The following is an 18239-nucleotide window of genomic DNA, read 5'->3' on the forward strand; positions in this document are numbered from 1 at the left end:
GGTGTTCCCATCAAATGCAAGCTACTCACACGATATGGCAGGTGCGCTCATCAAATGCAAGCTACTCACATGATATGCCAGGTATCCTCATTAAATGCTAGCTAGTTATGTGATATGCCAGTTATTCCTATCAAATTCCAGCTACTCACATGGTATACCAAAATCCCAGCAAATACCAGCTACTCACATGATATGCCAGGTATTTCCATCAAATGCAAGCTACGCACATGATATGCCAACTACTCCCATCAAATACCAGCTACTCACATGATGTGCCAGGTATTTCCCTCAAATGCCAGCTACGCACATGATATGTCACCTACTCCCATCAAATACAAGCTACTCACACGATATGGCAGGTGCACTAATCAAATGCAAGCTACTCAGTGATATGCCAGGTATTCCCATTAAATGCTAGCTACTTATGTGATATGCCAGGTATTCCCTCAAATGCCAGCTACTTACATGGTGTACCAAAATCCCAGGAAATACCAGCTACTCACATGATATGCAGGTATTTCCATCAAATGTCAGCTACTCACATGATATGCCAGGGATTTCCATCAAATGCAAGCTATTTACATGATATGCCAGGTAATCCCATCAAGTACCAGTTACTCACGTGATATGCCAACTACTCCCATCAAATGCCAGCTACTTACATGATATGCCAGGTGTTCCCATCAAATGCCAGCTGCTCACATGATATGCCAGTTATCCCAATTAAATGCTAGCTATTTATGTGATATGCCAGGTATTCCCATCAAATGCCAGCTTCTCACATGATATACCAAAATCCCATCAAATACCAGCTACTCACATGATATGACAAAATCCCATCAAATACCAGCTACTCACATGATATGCCAGGTATTTCCATCAAATGCAAGCTACGCACATTATATGCCAGGTAATCCCATCAAGTACAAGTTACTCACGTGATATGCCAGGTATTCCTAACAAATGGCAGCAGCTCAAGTAATATGCCAACTACTCCCATCAAATACCAGCTACTCACATGATATGCCAGGTATTTCCCTCAAATGCCAGCTACGCACATGATATGTCACCTACTCCCATCAAATACAAGCTACTCACATGATATGGCAGGTGTTCCCATCAAATACAAGCTACTCACGCGATATGGCAGGTGCACTAATCAAATGCAAGCTACTCAATGATATGCCAGGTATTCCCATTAAATGCTAGCTACTTATGTGATATGCCAGGTATTCCCATCAAATGCCAACTACTCACATGGTATATCAAAATACCAGCAAATACCAGCTACTCACATGATATGCCAGGCATTTCCATCAAAGGCCAGCTACGCACATGATATGCCAGGTATTTCCATCAAATGCCAGCTACTCACATGATATGTCAACTACTCCCATCAAATGCAAGCTACTCACATGATATGGCAGGTGTTCCCATCAAATGCAAGCTACTCACACAATATGGCAGGTGCTCTCATCAAATGCAAGCTACTCACATGATATGCCAACTATCCTCATTAAATGCTAGCTACTTATGTGATATGCCAGGTATTCCCATCAAATGCCAGATACTCACATGGTATACCAAAATCCCAGCAAATACCAGCTACGCACATGATATGCCAGGTATTTCCATCAATGCAAGCTACTCACATGATATGCCAACTACTCCCATCAAATGCAAGCTACCTACATGATATGCCAGGTATTTCCATCAAATGCAAGCTACGTAGATGATATGCTAACTACTCACATCAAATGCAAGCTACTCACATGATATGCCAGCTACTCCCATCAAATGCAAGCTACTCACATGATATGCCAGGTATTTCCATCAAATGCCAGCTACTCACATGATATGCCAGGTATTTCCATCAAATATCAGCTACTCACGTGATATGCCAGGTATTCCCATTAAATGTAGCAGCTCTAGTGATATGCCAGCTACTCCCATCAAATGCTAGCAACTCACATGATATGCCAGGTATTCCCATCAAATGCCTGATGATCCCTTCATCAATGTAATGCAGAATGGCCAGGAAGCCTCCGTGTAGAATATGGGTTGTGGACATCCCTCATATTTCCAAGGTGTAACCGGCCTGCCATAAATATACACCGCTCTTGCTGAAAATACGGAGCCCTAATTTGGCAGTGGAGTTCGTCACGCAAAATATGTATTATTAGTGTGGGATGTGTAACATACAATTTGGAATGGACTTTGTACCATGAAAATGTCCTTAAACCTGTTGGTATTTGAACAACATTTTACTAGGCCCTGGCAATTTTCAACCCAACTAATTAATTTGGGATTAAGTGGTAATTGGGGGCTATTGAAGCACAGTAGTCCAGTAGTACTGGCCTAAACCCTTATGATGTACCTGTTGGCCGAGGCAGCTTTTGGTGCCAGGGGCAGCGGATAATAGGGTGCCAGCGGGAGGCTGTGGGGGTGCACTGGACACCAGGGGAGAGCCAGGGGATGGGGTGGCCAGTCCCCCTGCCCCCCAATCCCTGCCAGCCCCCTGCACCACCTCTGGGACATTTTAGGACTGGTGCATTTAAGCAGCACATTGTTTCTAAGAGTAATATGTTTATATTGAATATTTGATCTGGGGGTTCCCCAGAGGGAAACAGACATTGCCAGTGTCTGCAAGTCGAGCAACAGTTATTGCTAGTCCCCAACATCCACTCCCAGCAAATCTGACCGTTGCCCACATTAGTAGACTTTGCCAGTCCCACGTGCCCAGCGGCTGACATGTCCGTATGTTTAGCTATAGGTCTTTTTTAAGCATGTACATGTCCAAGGTCAGTTATCACCCAGAACTAATGTGCACTGTCAGGTGCCACATGCCAGGTAGTAATGCTGTAAAGTCCATTAAGGCAGTACTAGGAATGGGTAGCTTCACATCACCAGAAACAGTCCTGCAAGAGTGTAACGACCAGTGGCATGGGCACGCGGGCCTTCAGCGGGACTGCCTGGCATAGCATTTGAGTACAAAGGCATGTTATGGCAGCGCATCATGTATCATGAGAGATCTTGGCATTTCATGGCAATGATTAGAATATGATACGAGTATATCCCATTGGATGGCAAAACCTGTGATATGATGTGACCACCAGGGGGCATTCGAGGAGTATAGCTAGGTGTGCACCTTGCCATTTGGTAGTCATGCCACTATGAATACCTGGGCATTTGATGGGCATTCCCAGAATATGCAGAGAGTTCCCTGTGGTCTAAGGACATCGCTTTTAATGACAATGCCTGGATCCTGAGACAGATACAGGGAATTCGATGGGTATAACTATGTACCAGGACATCTTGGTAGGACCTTGTGGAATGGGGTCTGAGTACCTCTGAATTTCATGTTGAACCTGGCATAGGATGGGGTTCCTGGGCATTTGATGGGACTACCTGAAATGCAATGGCAACACCTGGCATAGGGTGCAAGGGCATGCTATGTAAAGGCAATATCTAGCGATATCACATGGCACTATGTAGATTACGCTCTCTTACCACTGAATAGTTGAATGAGGGTTATGCAGCATCCAGTCAAGATGTCTAAAACATTACAGAGTGGTAAATGTCAGAGTGGACCATAATACCGAAAAAACTGCAAACCTGAATTAAATAAATAAAGGCTAGAGGGGTAAAGGGGTTACAATGGGTCGGGGAGGAGTTGGGGTGACGTTATAAGGGTAAAAAGTAAGGGGTTTGGGGGGAAACCCCCCAAATTAAATGTTTTAACAAATTGGTGTTTTTCGTTATTTTGTCCGCAATGAAATTTACCACTCTGTAATTGTGGTAGGTAAGATCACTTATAACCGGGTAATACCTCTTGTTATGTTAAAGAGCAAGAGCCCTACTACACGTGGCTTTCTGGCATTAAAAGTTCTATAGTTTCCCACAACCTGCTTTTCAGCCAAGTGTCACAAGATCACACGTGCAAGGCAGTGCTATTTTCACTATGATACATTAGCCACTTGTGTGCCAATGAGACCATTTTCTGCGAGTCAATATTGCCTACACGCCTTGTGTTGTTTAACTGCAGAGCAATTTGTAGGAAAACAGGTCGTTTTCACTGAGGTATTTGCATTCTGTCTCATGCACACCTCCGCAACACAACTCTTCTCCACTTATTTAGTGTAGTTTTGCATCTGGGCAGGGAAGCAGTTGCTACCCCTATAGTTGCCTGCAACCACTATATAGTGTTAGGCATCCAATCTGGTGGCACAATCTATAGAGCTATTGAAGTTGCAATCTACAAGCCAGGCATAAAAGTTACTTGCCACTTGCCGGAGTGGCAGTTCCTCACACAGCACGCCATTTCTTACTCGAGTGGCGAGCACACATTCTGTGACTTACCAATGATCCTTTTTAGGGTTGTGTGCCATTAGCCTATTAGGTCATTAGCTCATCAGCTGCTTGCATGCATCTGTAATCAATCACTGGTTATGAATCTACTACAATCTTCAGGCTTTCGACACAAATTCAGTAAATGCACACAACGCCACTTATTCTAATGTCATTTAGGATGGAGTGCAGTGTGACATCACTTCTGCTGCACATATGGTTTGTGCAATGGAGCCCCTGCTGTGCCAAAACCTCCCATTTCTTACTTTCCTCTAGTTTGCTCTTTCTTTCTGCCCCCATTCCTCTCACATTTTCCTCTGCCATCTCCTCTCTGCCTGGCTGATTAATTATATATAATTATTTTCCTTTCTCCTCACTCTTCTCATGCTCTCCTGTTGTCTGTTACCTCTCCTTTCATCTCCCCCCATCATGTCTTACCTCTGTCTCTTGCCCTCTGGGGACTTCTTCGCTACCGTCTTCAGTTTACTTTCCATTCCTCCTCTCCTGCCATCCCTGCTCCCAATCCCTTTTCCTCTCCTACCCTCTAGTCAAGTTATCTCCACTCCCTTTCTCTCTTCTTCTGTTCTCCTCTTCCCCTCCCTTCTAATTACTTTATTCAGTACTGTTGTCGATCACCCTCTTACCAGAAGACTGGAGTGTATTGTACACAGTAAAACAAACAGTAGAAATCAAATTAATAGGCCAGATACAAACAAGTAACAGATTAAAGAACATAAATGCACAAAAATACCGCATCAAAGCAAAGTAAACTCAGAGAACCTCTTGCTACAATCGTACAGCACATATTGCAGGGGGGTGGGGGGGCATCCCACAGAAAACTGGCCCTGACCGAGTACAATGAAAGACACGCTTAAAGAGACAGTGGCTTAGGTGTGGCTGTGCAAGAAGCATGATGTGTGTTGGATATCAACCTCAGTAACATCGTTATGCCAGTTCCCTGGCACTTCCACCAGCCAGAGTACTTCCTAGAACTACCACTGGCTTCACCTATGTTATTAGCTTCTTTCTTCTCCACCCAGCCCTCCCCTAAATCAACCCAACCTATCTCCACCCAACCCTGCCATCATCCCCTTTCCTTCCTGCTCTTGTTTTCACCTCCACCCTCCTCTCCCTTTTCTGGCCCTTACATCTTGGCTCAAGTGGAACTCGGCCTCCTCCTCTCCTTCCCTCATCTCTGACTGTCTGTCTGCTATCCGGGAATGGTGTGCCGCCAATTACCTCTGCCTTAATTCTAGTAAGACTGAGATTCTACTCATCGGCACACCCACTCCCTCCTTCCCTGCAGCTCTCTGGCCAGCCTCCCTTGGCCCCCTTCCTGCTCCTACCTGCAAGGCAAAAAACCTCGGGGTCATCTTCGACTCCACACTCTCCTTCTCTCCTCATATATCTGATGTCTCTAAGAAGTCACACTACCAGCTGCACCTCCTCAGAGGTATTCTTCCCTTACTCTCCTTCCACCAGAAGCTCACTGTCTCCCGAGCCCTGGTTCTCTCGAAGCTGGACTACTGTAACAGCCTGTATCTAAATCTGCCTGCCTCTACTCTCCGCCCTCTGCAACTCATCCAGAACAGAACTGCGAGACTTGTCCTTGGCCTCAAGCCCAGGGACTGTATCTCTCCAGGACTGAAATCTCTACACTGGCTCCCAGTGGCTGCGAGGATTAAGTTCAAAACTCTCTGCATTGTCCACAAGGCCTTCTGGGGCCTGGGGCCTAAATACCTTCAACTCTCTCTTCCTAAATATCTTCCGTCCCAAGACCTTCGCTCATCCGTCTCCAACTCCCTCAGGGTCAGCCGCTTCTTGAAGCAACGAGCTGGGAGTAGATCTCTCTCCGCTGCAGGGGCCTCCCTCTGGAACAGCCTTCCTGCCTCCCTGAAACTTGAGGAGAACCATCTCCGGTTCCGGAAGCACCACAAAACCTTCCTCTTTGCTTCTGTTTTCTCTCTCCCTCTCCACTGCTAAATTCTTCACTGAAACTGCACTGAAACTGCAACTGGGCCACTCTCAGCGACCTCGGTCCTGGGCCCAGCCACTCTCCACTTGCACTGCCTCCCTGGCAACCCCTGCACTGCGGGGCTGTCTCTGTATCCCTACAGCCCCCCCTTCCCAGCACTTGTCTGCACTTACCTTGCACTTTCCACCAGCTGGCTCTATTTATTTATTTTTATTCTACTTACTTTGTACTGCCCTTCCCCCCTCCCCTTCCCCTTGCACTTCTTCCCTTCCCCCTACCCCTGCACTTGCGCGATCTGAATGACACCTGGCCTAGTAGGATCGTTGTCTGTCTTCCCCTTGTTCCCCCCTCCCTGCCTCGTCGCGCCTTGAAACACTTGTGTATAGGCGCGTTACAAATGCCATATCATATCATATCATATCATATCATATGCTCTTCTCATGTTTCCTTTCCCATCCAATTAAATATAATATCCCCTTCTCTACGTCCTCTCTTTGCCTCTCTCCAACCCCGATATCACCTTTGCCTTCTTGTCTCTTCCCGTCCCTGTGTGTCCTTTGCATTGTCTTCTCTTGACTATCTTGTCTTCTCGTCTCATCTTTACTCCCTCTCGTTTGCCCCTTTCTGCTCCCCATTTCGGCCTTGGCGCCTCTCTTAATTTCTTCCTTGACTCCTCTACTCTCTCCATTTCTCCCTTGACTCATCTACTCTCTCAATTTCTCCCTTGACACCTCCCTTTTCTCAATTTCTCCCTTGATTGCTCTACTCTCTCCATTTCTCCATTGATTCTTCTACTCTCTCAATTTCTCCATTGACGCCTCTACTCCCTCCATTTCTCCCTTGACTCCTCTACTCTCTTCATTGCTCCTTTGACTCCTCCTCTCTCCATTTCTCCATTGACTCATCTACTCTCTCCATTTCCCCCTTGACTCCTCTACTCTCTCCATTTCCCCCTTGACTCCTCTACTCGCTCCATTTCCCCCTTGGCACCTCTACTCTCTCCATTTCTTCCTTGACTCCTCTACTCTCTCCCTTTCTCCCTTGCCTCCCCTACTCTCTCCATTACTCCCGTTACTCCACTACTCTCTCCATTTCCCCCTTGACTCCTCTACTCTCTTAATTTCTCCATTGACTCCTCTACTTTCTCAATTTCTCCCTTGGTAACTCTACTCTCTCCATTTCTCCCTTGACTCCTGTACTCTCTAAATTCCCCCCTTGGCTCCTCTACACTCTCAATTTCGCCCCTGACTCCTCTACTCTCTCCATTTCTCCCCTGACTCCTCTACCCTCTCCATTGCTCCCATGGTTCTCTACTCTCTCCATTTCTCCCCTGACTCCTCTACTCTCCCCATGTCTCCCTTGGCTCCTCTTCTTTCTCCATTTCCCCCTTACTCCTCCACTCTCTCCATTTCTCACCGGACTCCTCTACTCTCTCAATTTCTCCCTTGACACCTCCCTTCTCTCAATTTCTCCCTTGATTGCTCTACTCTCTCCATGTCTCCCTTGATTCTTCTACTCTCTCAATTTCTCCATTGACACCTCTACTCCCTCCATTTCTCCCTTGGCTCCTCTACTCTCTTCATTGCTCCTTTGACCCCTCCTCTCTCAGTTTCTACATTGACTCCTCTACTCTCCCCATTTCTCCCTTGGCTCCTCGTCTCTCTCCATTTTCCCCTTACTCCTCCACTCTCTCCATTTCTCACCTGACTCCTCTCCTCTCTCAATTTCTCCCTTGACACCTCCCTTCTCTCAATTTCTCCCTTGATTGCTCTACTCTCTCCATGTCTCCCTTGATCCTTCTACTCTCTCAATTTCTCCATTGACGCCTCTACTCCCTCCATTTCTCCCTTGACTCTTCTACTCTCGTCATTGCTCCATTGACCCCTCCTCTCTCAATTTCTAAATTGACTCCACTACTCTCTCCATTTCCTCCTTGGCTCCTCTACTCTCTCAATTTCTCCCCTGACTCCTCTACTCTCTCCATTTCTCCCCTGACTCCTCTACTATCTCAATTTCTCCCTGAGTCCTCTACTCTTTCCATTTCTCCCCTGAGTCCTCTACTCTCCCATTTCTCCCTGGCCTCCTCTTCTCTTTCCGTTTCCCCCCGACTACTCTACCCTCTCCATTTCTCCATTGACTCCTCTACTCTCTACATTTCTCCCTTGGTACCTCTACTCTCTCCATTTCTCCCTTGACTCCTCTACTCTCTCCATTTCTCCCTGACTCCTCTACTCTCTCCATATCTCCCTTGACTCCTCTACTGTCACCATTTCTCGCTTGGCTCCTCTACTCTCTCAATTTCACCCTTGGCACCTCTACTCTCTCCATTTCTCCCCTGACTCCTCTACTTCTATATTTCTCCCTTTACTCCTCTACTCTCTCCGTTTCTCGCTTGGCTCTTCTACTCTCTCCATTTCTCCCCTGACTCCTCTACTCTCTCCATTTCTCGCTTGGCACTTCTACTCTCTTCATTTCTCCCCGGACTCCTCTACTCTCTCCATTTCTCCCTGACTCCTCTACTCTCTCCATATCTCCCTTGACTCCTCTACTGTCACCATTTCTCGCTTGGCTCCTCTACTCTCTCAATTTCACCCTTGGCACCTCTACTCTCTCCATTTCTCCCCTGACTCCTCTACTTCTATATTTCTCCCTTTACTCCTCTACTCTCTCCGTTTCTCGCTTGGCTCTTCTACTCTCTCCATTTCTCCCCTGACTCCTCTACTCTCTCCATTTCTCGCTTGGCACTTCTACTCTCTTCATTTCTCCCCGGACTCCTCTACTCTCTCCATTTCTCCCCTGACTCCTCTACTCTCTCCTCCATTTCTCCCTTGACTCCTCTACTCTCTCAATGCCTCCCTTGGTACCTCTACTCTCTCCATTTCTCCTTTGTTCTCCCCAGCTCCCTTGTTCATGTGTCTATTGGATCATGTGTAAAGTACAGGGAAGGATGGGAGACACACAGGGAAAATAAGGTGCAGGAATGGACAGGAGGGAAATAAAGAGAGTCGGGATCCTAGGAGAACTAGGAAATGAGAAGAGATAATACTCATTATTAATAATAATATTTTGTATGTGTCCTTATTTGTATTTCTAGTTACTGATGAAAAGGTTAACGATTCAAGCTAGAATTACCGCGTGGATTGCACAGGAGAGGAGGACGTGCTGGGTGCATGGGCACGGCCATCCGTATAAAGAAGAGATGTGTTCTTATATAGCGCCTCACAGCAGACTTCTCCCACTTCTGAGCGCTGTAATAACTGGTGTTATTAGGTCACATTGGATGCTACCCAATCCATAGACGTTGGTAGGCTAAAAGGCTTAGTTGGCCCTGACATGGGATTCAAAATTGTGACGTACAGACTGGCCCCATGGGAGAGGGGAACACTTCACTGGTGAACTATCCTGGGGAGAGAGACGGGAGTAGGATAGCACCGTAGACAAGAGGAGTACGGCAGGTAGAGTAGAGTGCTGGAGAGGAGAGAAGCAGAATCAGCTGGACAAGTGGAATACAGGAATGGACAGAGAAGCAGAGGAGAGTGCAGGAGAGTGCAGGAGAGTGCTCCTGTTTCCCCTCTCCGAGCCTGCTCTCGTATCTTCCTCTGCCCTCCCTCTCCACTGACCTCCTCTCGGTGACTCCCTTCCCCACTCCTCTGCCCTCACCTCTCCAGTCTTGTCATTTCTCACTCCTCTACCCTCTCCTCTCCAATCTTGTCATTTCCCACCCCTCTGCCCTCTCCTCTCCAGTCTTGTCATTTCCCACTCCTCTGCCCTCTCCTCTCTGGTCTTGTCATTTCCCACCCCTCTGCCCTCTCCTCTCCAGTCTTGTCATTTCCTTTCCTCAGACCTCATCAGAGAAGAAGGGCCCAGCTGAATAAAGAGATGCAGAGCTGTATTGGGGGGCTGGTATATATTTGCTATTACTACTAAAGCAGTCACATGTTAGTCTCGTTTGTATGGGTCACAGTCATGTGCACGCAGGACCTGTCAGACACATTTCATATTGCAAAAAAAACATGTGGAGAGCTTGCAGGGTTTTGTGGTACAAAGGGGATAAACCCCCAAAGGTTCTCTAGCATTAGTAGTGCTCCAGGTCTTTTCGGGACATGTGGGGGTGTTGGAGACACTGCTGGCCTACTCTTCTGATTAGACACATCGTCCCCTGTTATAAAGGATAGGGCATGTATTCGACAGCACAGATAGCACAGAGAGCTAAGCGCTCGCCCCTGATATCTGTGTGCAGCCTGCTGTGGCAGGATCAACTCAGCTTTTCATCCTTCCGAGGTCGATAATATGAGTACCACACTGAGGAATAATAATGTCTTCTGTTATTTGAGTGCTCTGAGACCTATTGGTGTGTAACACTATATAGGAAATACTGTATTATTATTATATGTCATGCAGTGGGAGATGGTGGAAGTGCCTGTCATTGGCGGTGGGCACGTGGGCACAAGCTCTGCTGCTCCAGCAAAATCGCCCAAACTCACCGCTTATTTCCTGGTTGCCGTTTTCGCAGCGGAAACGGGATAAAGGCGCCAGAGCTGCCACAACAGCTGGTGGCTTTGGCAGCTAATGAGCCGGCGTGAATATTGCAGGGGTTTATGGGGGTATTACACACGGGCATCCTACTCTTACTGTGAAAAGTGCGGGGCATCCAGTACAAAGAAAAACGTGCCAACGGTGGGCAGAAGGTGGATTTTTCGCACCCATCTGCGATTTGTCTTTTCATTTTCACCCAGAATAACCCATAAGCTTGGACGCTTGACGCTGCTGTGACACCATGCAGTGATTAACCTAACAACAGCGAGACCGACTGTGGGTCATTAATGTGTAATGCATGTAAACGTTCCTGCGCTGTGATTTCTCCAGACATGTTTAAGTGCATAGGGTACAACCATGTTGGCAGGGGCGTTGCTGGGGGAGTTGGTGGGGGGGCTAAGGGGGCTATAGCCCCTGATCTTTTGGTTGTAGCCCTGGATACAATCTCAGGAGCTAGACTAGCTAGCCCCCAGTCCCAACAGTTCCGACATCAGCTTAGCCCCGGGTCTTTTCCAGACCTAGAAAGTCCCCTACATGTTGGTAACGTGTAGTACGCAACTGTTACTGTACAGCATGTTCTACTCACACAACAGTCCTCCCACTTCCTCTCCTCAATACACAGTCCTAAAATGCTCGAACTGCTGTTTTAAATGGGCATTATGTTTTGTTTTCCAGAGAAAAAATGTAAAACCTGGAAGTGCCTTTTCAAGTCAGGTAAGGATCCAACAACTTTCTGAATTTTCTTTTAATTTCATTTAATCCCTGGTGGGTTTGGGATCAGCAACAATTCATTGGCCCGTTACCTGCGAAAAATGTACGACGGTGCCCTGCTTATTAGGGTGGGCGCCTACTAAAGAGAAGATGCAGTCAGGGGAATTTTTGGTTGTATGTCCCTGTCTGGATCATTCATATTTTAGTATTTTCTCATCACATTCTTAGATTCTGTGAGAACTCTCGCCCCCTCCCCACCCCCCCCCCCGCCCAAGGAGAAGAACACTGGTAAGGTTTTTGCAAAGGGTCTAATATAGCAGCTTTGGTGCTGGCATCATCTCTTGTGGTATGTATTTAAGCAATAGAACCCGAGGAGGGGGGTCACTACCGGTCTGGTAATACCCCCCTCTGAGCGTTCTATAGCTATTAGTACTCCAGCACGTTGTACCGGGGTAGTAATAATATTTTTCTCGAGTTGAGAAACGGCAGGTAAACCGTTTCTCAACTCAAGAAAAAAAAGCAAATAAAATAGCTGCCATGGATCAGAGAGCAGGAACTATGCAAAGTCCCTTCTCCCTTTCCATGGCATCCATTAAACAGTGTTAAAAAAAAACGAAACAAAGAAAATGGCCACCAGGGAACGGGGAGAAGGCACTACATGTATACAGATGTGCCAGCAACACTACTTTGCAAAAATGCGCTAGGGCGCGGGCAGTGCACTTACTTGATTCCCGGCGAGGGAAGATGGCGTCCTCCCGCTCTGAGGAGGCTCGGAGGGGGTCTTTCCCTGTGTGGTAAAGACCACGTTCCGAGCCTTCTTATTGGCTGGGAGGCCACCACCCCCCCTCGCCGGTTACTTATTTATTATATGAGCACTACCAACATGACCTCAAAGGTACACATGCACTTCTCATAATTTCCATAGAGCAAAAGGGGTGGCTAAGAGGAGGCATATTTCTGACATTGCAGGAAGTTGTGGTTATTCAAGGAACGAGGAGCATTCTGGAGGCTGTGTTTGGGGAGTGTGAGCTAACCTTTATGTCATTGATGGGCCACCATAGTTTGGAAACCGCCTGCCTTTGTCCTTTAGGCTTCCTTTCCCATTTCAAGAGTCCTTGCCTACAGCATCTAGCTCATCAGCTTTCCCTGAGAAACCGATCCTGCCTTTGCATTTCCCTGTAGGGAATGTAAGTATGAAAGATTTTTCTAGAACACTTACCTGCCTGGGGAGCAACAGAGCACTCTACGTTGTAGGTTAATGTGTGGGTCTCTGTTTGCTCTGCTTGCCTGTTTGTAAGATGAATCCTAGTCTACCACAAGATCAAGCGGGGTCCATCAGAAATAACCTGTAGCAAAAATATCTCTTCCCAAACAGACTCTGCGGAAACATCCCTTTGGCATACTACATGAGCAGAGGAATGAGCAGTGGTGGTACCGCCTACTCATCACTTTACTAGTACCAAACAAGCAATGATCTGAATCATAAAAGTGAAACAGGCACAGGCCGAATGATATACCTTTTTCACTTCTTTTGGTAGCGCAGGCCGAGCGCAGGCTATAACTTCAGGAGGGGTCTGAGCTTATAACAGTAGAAATCCAAACAGTGTTAGTACAATTGATCCAACATAAAAGAATGTCCAATCGAGGCTCTAGAAAGAAAAGGAACTTTAATAAAAGCAATCATTGCACACACCTAATTAAAAACTGTAAAGACAACCCATGTAAGAGAAACACAGAGAATGCCTACTTTGAATGGCAAAGGTCACTCTGGGGTGTTACGCAGGGATATTCAATCAGAATACATAAGTAGCAATGTCAATGTTGAAGGATATGTTCGCAGAAAGGCAATGAAGGGGGCTTAAGAGTCAGTTTGGTCCCTTAAAGTGAACCAGTGGGATAGGGCCTATTAATATACCTTTAGTTCTTGTCTTAGTTGCTCAAAAGCATTGACCCAGGCTTGTAGGTACTTTTACTACAATCAAGTTTGAGTCATGTGGTCCGAATGGCAAGGCCGTGGAATCGAGTCAGTTTGATGTGCGGCCCCCCATTAGGTCAAAACGTCATTCAAGATGGTCGAGTCAATGGCTTCCAATAGTTTGAGGTGGTAGTCAAATCGGTGTAGAAATTGTACTGTCCGATCCAAAGCCTCCATTACTTTTCCCCATGACGCTCCATCCGCATGACTGTAGCCGGCTTGCACACACATCTTCATCATCTAAGGAAACTGCTCGATGGACTTCCAAGCAATGAGCCTGTTGTAGTGGTCCAAATATGCCCATTGGCTATGGGTAAAGGATGGGAGGCTGCCTGACCACCTTTCCCTTTGACAAACTTGTGGATGATGCAGTCTCAATTGGGCCCAGAGGGAAGAGGGACTCAAATTGGTACAGGGCTTTCCTCAAAAGAAAACAGTGCTGTTGGTGTGACTGACTACAAAGTTATACTACTACTAGCATATGTTCTTTCAGCCCATTATTAGTTTGGGCTATTAGGTGTCACTTGCGACACCTATAAGCCGAAACTATTGCATTAGAGTACAACTAGGTAGAAATGGCATATGAGGAGGGCCACAAAGCTTGTAGGTGTTGTTTGTTTATTTGCCCACCCATTGACTGCCCATGGCCTTGCTAATCCCTATGGCCATTCCCACCCAGTTCCTTTCCCTCCCAGCTCAAAACGCCTCATTGTGGGAACTCTTTGAGCTCGCTTTAAACAAGTCTTACCATCAAACATTGCACTCCAAGTGCCAGCCAGTGTTTTTTCAAAGCAGTCTTCTGAGAGTTAATGGAGGTAATTACGAGTTTCCTGATATACCGCCAGAAATTCCCACTGGATACTGGGAAACGGACTTGCCGTAATTGGTGCCTGATATTCCAGGTGCCACCAACAGTGGTAAATCCCTATTCCATGGAGACCTATATTTGTCAATATCTTATAAGGACTGGCCCTCGGGCTCAGTTGGACTAGGTCTGGTTGGGTCCAGCTGACTCATGTTTCCCTGTTCTTGAAAACTGGCAGGTATGAAGTTATCTGCACCCTGTACATATGAGGTTGTCAGTTGACTTGAGGACCCTGGTAAAGAGGTCATCACTCTGTGATCGGGGTACTTTTCCATACTCTGGTCGTGGTGCCTCAAAGCCTGTTTGTATTTGGCTATCTCCTTTTCCAACCTCTCACATTTGTTTTTCTCAGCCCCTATCTCTTGGTGATATATAGAGGTATGAGTTTTCAACTCTGACACCAGTGCTTGAGTAGCTTCCGCACTTTATTTTGTGCCAGTACTTGGTCTCTGAGTCGCTTGTTCTCCTCACAAAGGGACTAATTTTCCTGCTGTGAGGCTTGTATTGTCTGGGCATATTCAGACCGCTTCTTTTTCAGGATACTAATATCCGCCCTTGTGCAATTTTGGCCTGTGCTGCCTGCTCTATGTCAACTTCTGCTTGCCTCACATGTTCCCTTAACTTTTTTTTATTTTTTTTATTCAAACCGTTGTTTATTAGTTCGATCAACAAACTTTTACAACTTTTAACATTATATAATATTCCATATTATACATTTGATAATTTCAAATAGCCTACTCATTTTCTTACAAATCTATTTCATTTTCATTCATTATACAATTTAATATAAATTATATAGTAAGCAATTAAAAACTCTTTCGTATGCTATGCTCCATGTGGTAAGTTAATTAACAGCATATGTACATACATTAGAAACATGGATAGTATAGTGCATCCTTTGTTAGTACTTCATTTATCCACTTAAGTGTCATTTAGCAGATTTGTGAGAACTGCAGGCTAACATGGGCGTAGCCCATCCTGTATGGAAGAGCATATATAAGGAATAAGAGCCTACAATCACAAGGCAGACAAAGCAAGAAACAATTGGCGCTTGCTGAGGAGCAAACAGTACACTTAATGTGGTAGTTACAACAATTGCTAATCCACCCCCTTGATATTTTGATACCTAGTCTCAAGTTCTTGGTTTATGATTGTTAAAAGTCTGCAGGGGACAATATAAGACCCACTCTGGTCCCCCACATGCAGGCTATCCAAAGCCATTCCCTATTAGCCTCAGAACCTACACCATCTGTGTCAATTGTTAATATATGTGTTGCCTCGAAATGTGGACAAAATATCACTAGATGTTTCAGAGTTTCTATGATAGATCCATCATTGCAGAACCTGCATCCCAAAACCTTGTCGAATTTCAGGAGAAGGTTCCAACTACCAATTCTTCCTAGAGTTAATGATTGGTTCATTTTAAACCTAAAGTAAACTTCCCTAGCTTTATTGCAAGGAAATTGAATTACGTAAGGTTTATGTGGACGTCTTGGAGTGCTGAAAAGCGCAGCTTCCTTATAACCCTTAAGTTCAGCTATTCCACTTAACGTTTTACACCAATCATGCTCAAAAATACACAGCTTAACATAATTTGGTATAAATTCCAGATCAGCTGGTTTGAGTGCGATCTCGTCTAGTAAATGGACCATTTGTGCATAGTAAACTGTGATGGAAGATCGTTCAGAGGCAATCATTAGTTGTCCAAGAGCTTCATATAAGCAATTGTCTGACGGGTATATCATCCTAGCAAAGTTAGACAATAACCGCCAGTTATAGCTTGCAGACAAAGCAGTGAAACCGAATTCATGCCTTATTATCATATTGGGAGTAGATCTAGCCAAACGCAATGCCCCCTTCCATATACGACCTTGTAGTTGGTCAAGAAAGCTGTTAATATTCACAAGACACATGTCCAAAGCGAAGAGGAGCACAGATTCCATTTCAATATGTAAAATTGCAGTAGTGGCAACAATGATAATTTGCAGAACTTGATATAAACCATCCGCATTTGAGTGGAAAGAGGAGCCATTTTCTTGTGCAGTACCTCTTTCCACATTTCCAAGGAGTTGGAATCAGTTATTGTGTAACCAAGATAGCGAATGGCAGGTACTATGGTTATGGGAAAGTTTTCAATTTTCCAATTTTGAGTAGTATGTTCTCTCTTGAAGTTCCTAAAAACCACAATGTGCGATTTTTCTAAATTACATTTTAGATTGTGGTCTTGGCAGTAGGAAGCAAACAAATCTAGTTTAATTTGGAGGCCTTTAGGAGTACGATCGAAGATGACTATGTCGTCGGCAAAAGCTAGCCATTGTATTTTCAATGACCAAGCCTTGCCGGGTAAGAAATCTGATTGTTCCAAATGTCATTGATGCCACATAAGTAGAGATTTAAAAGCGTGGCCGCTAGGTTGCATCCCTGCTTCACACCAAGCTCAATCCTTATCGGATTTGTTGTTGCACCTTCATTGTTCACTCTTACAAGGTAGGTGGTATTTGCATGAAGCTTGGATATCAACTGTATAATGTATTCAGGAATATTCATGGCAGCCATTTTCTTCCAAAGCAGTGTACGTATGACGCAATCAAACGCAGATGTTAGGTCGATTGATGCCATGTACAAGGGACCAGAATTCCGTACTTTGGTTTTCGCTAGCAGATGAGCCATAATTGTTGCATTAAGGGCAGTGCCCATCCTTGCCCGAAAACCAATTTGGTACCTGGACAGTATCCCAAGCTGCCCAATCACTACTTGTAGTTCTCCCAAAAGCAAACTAGCAAAAACCTTCGCAGCAGTATCAATTAGCGAAATAGGTCGAAAGTTACCGGGATCAGATCTTACACCTTTTTTCTATATCGGTACAATGATAGAGTTCAGCCAAGAAGGGGGGATGTTAGCGCTTAAGAGGATGTTATCAAACAGTTGTTTGAAGATCTGAGCCCACATAGCTGGCTGCCGTTTGAGAACACTGGGAGGAATCCCATCAGGGCCCGCTGCTTTTGAGTATTTTAGTCCAATTATCGTATTTTCTATACTGCACACTGACCATGGAGAGAAGGACGAAGTGGCTAAATTGGCCCATTTAAACTCGATTTTTGCAAAAACTGGAGGGAGAGAGAATTTTTTTTCAAAGAATATCTTCCAGACATGTGCAGAGATCATAGAAGACTGATTTGTCGGGAGTACAGTAGTACCAGCCCTATGCAAGGCCCATGTAGATCGTCTATCCCTGTGGCAGAGTGTACTAAACATTTGTTGGTTTGTCTGGTTGTGAATAAAATGTTTGTGATTTCTACATTTGTTTCGATAGGTATTCAAAACCCTTTTCTTTTCCATCGCAAAATCCCCCCTAGTGGGAGAGTTTTTGCGAAGTTCGCGGAGCGCCCTGTTCTTAATTCTCTTAGCTTGAAGAATTATATTGGAACTTGGAGTGATGGTTCCTATGGAATGGTAAGTAGTATTTAGCCACAGGGAATTTATTACCTCAGTTATGACTCTGGATAAGCCGTCGAGTTCATGATTTGGCAAGGCTTGCTTATGGTGAGTACTAAAGTAGTGCACAAGGCGTGCAGAGATCATATCGTTTGCCTTGTCACAGAGATTAGTGGACCATCGAATTGACAATCTAGGTCGATCCCCTTCAAGCAACAACTTCTGCTGGTCCTTAAGTAATACTGGCACATCTACTTCCAGATTGAAATGAATCATATAATGGTCACTGCAGCCAGGATCATGGATTTCAATGTTGCTGGATATAGACTGCAGGCCCCGAGATACAGCAAAGTAATTAATACAGGCGGAGCTTCCTCCTCTCCTCCATGTATGAT

The 18239-nt window shown here is 45.5% G+C and overlaps 1 protein-coding gene across 1 annotated transcript in view; it reads left to right on the forward strand.

Annotated features, from left to right (window-relative positions):
* Positions 1-18239, forward strand: part of LOC138528565 (erythroblast NAD(P)(+)--arginine ADP-ribosyltransferase-like) — a 175549-nt gene that overhangs the window by 84280 nt on the left and 73030 nt on the right. The window contains exon 4 of the mRNA XM_069640335.1: positions 11534-11572. Within this exon, the coding sequence (XP_069496436.1) occupies positions 11534-11572 (39 nt within the window). The remainder of the gene's footprint in view (positions 1-11533; positions 11573-18239) is intronic.

Source organism: Ambystoma mexicanum, chromosome 7q (assembly GCF_040938575.1).
Source record: "Ambystoma mexicanum isolate Mex_15411 chromosome 7q, UKY_AmexF1_1, whole genome shotgun sequence".
Classification (NCBI taxonomy): Eukaryota; Metazoa; Chordata; class Amphibia; order Caudata; family Ambystomatidae; genus Ambystoma; species Ambystoma mexicanum.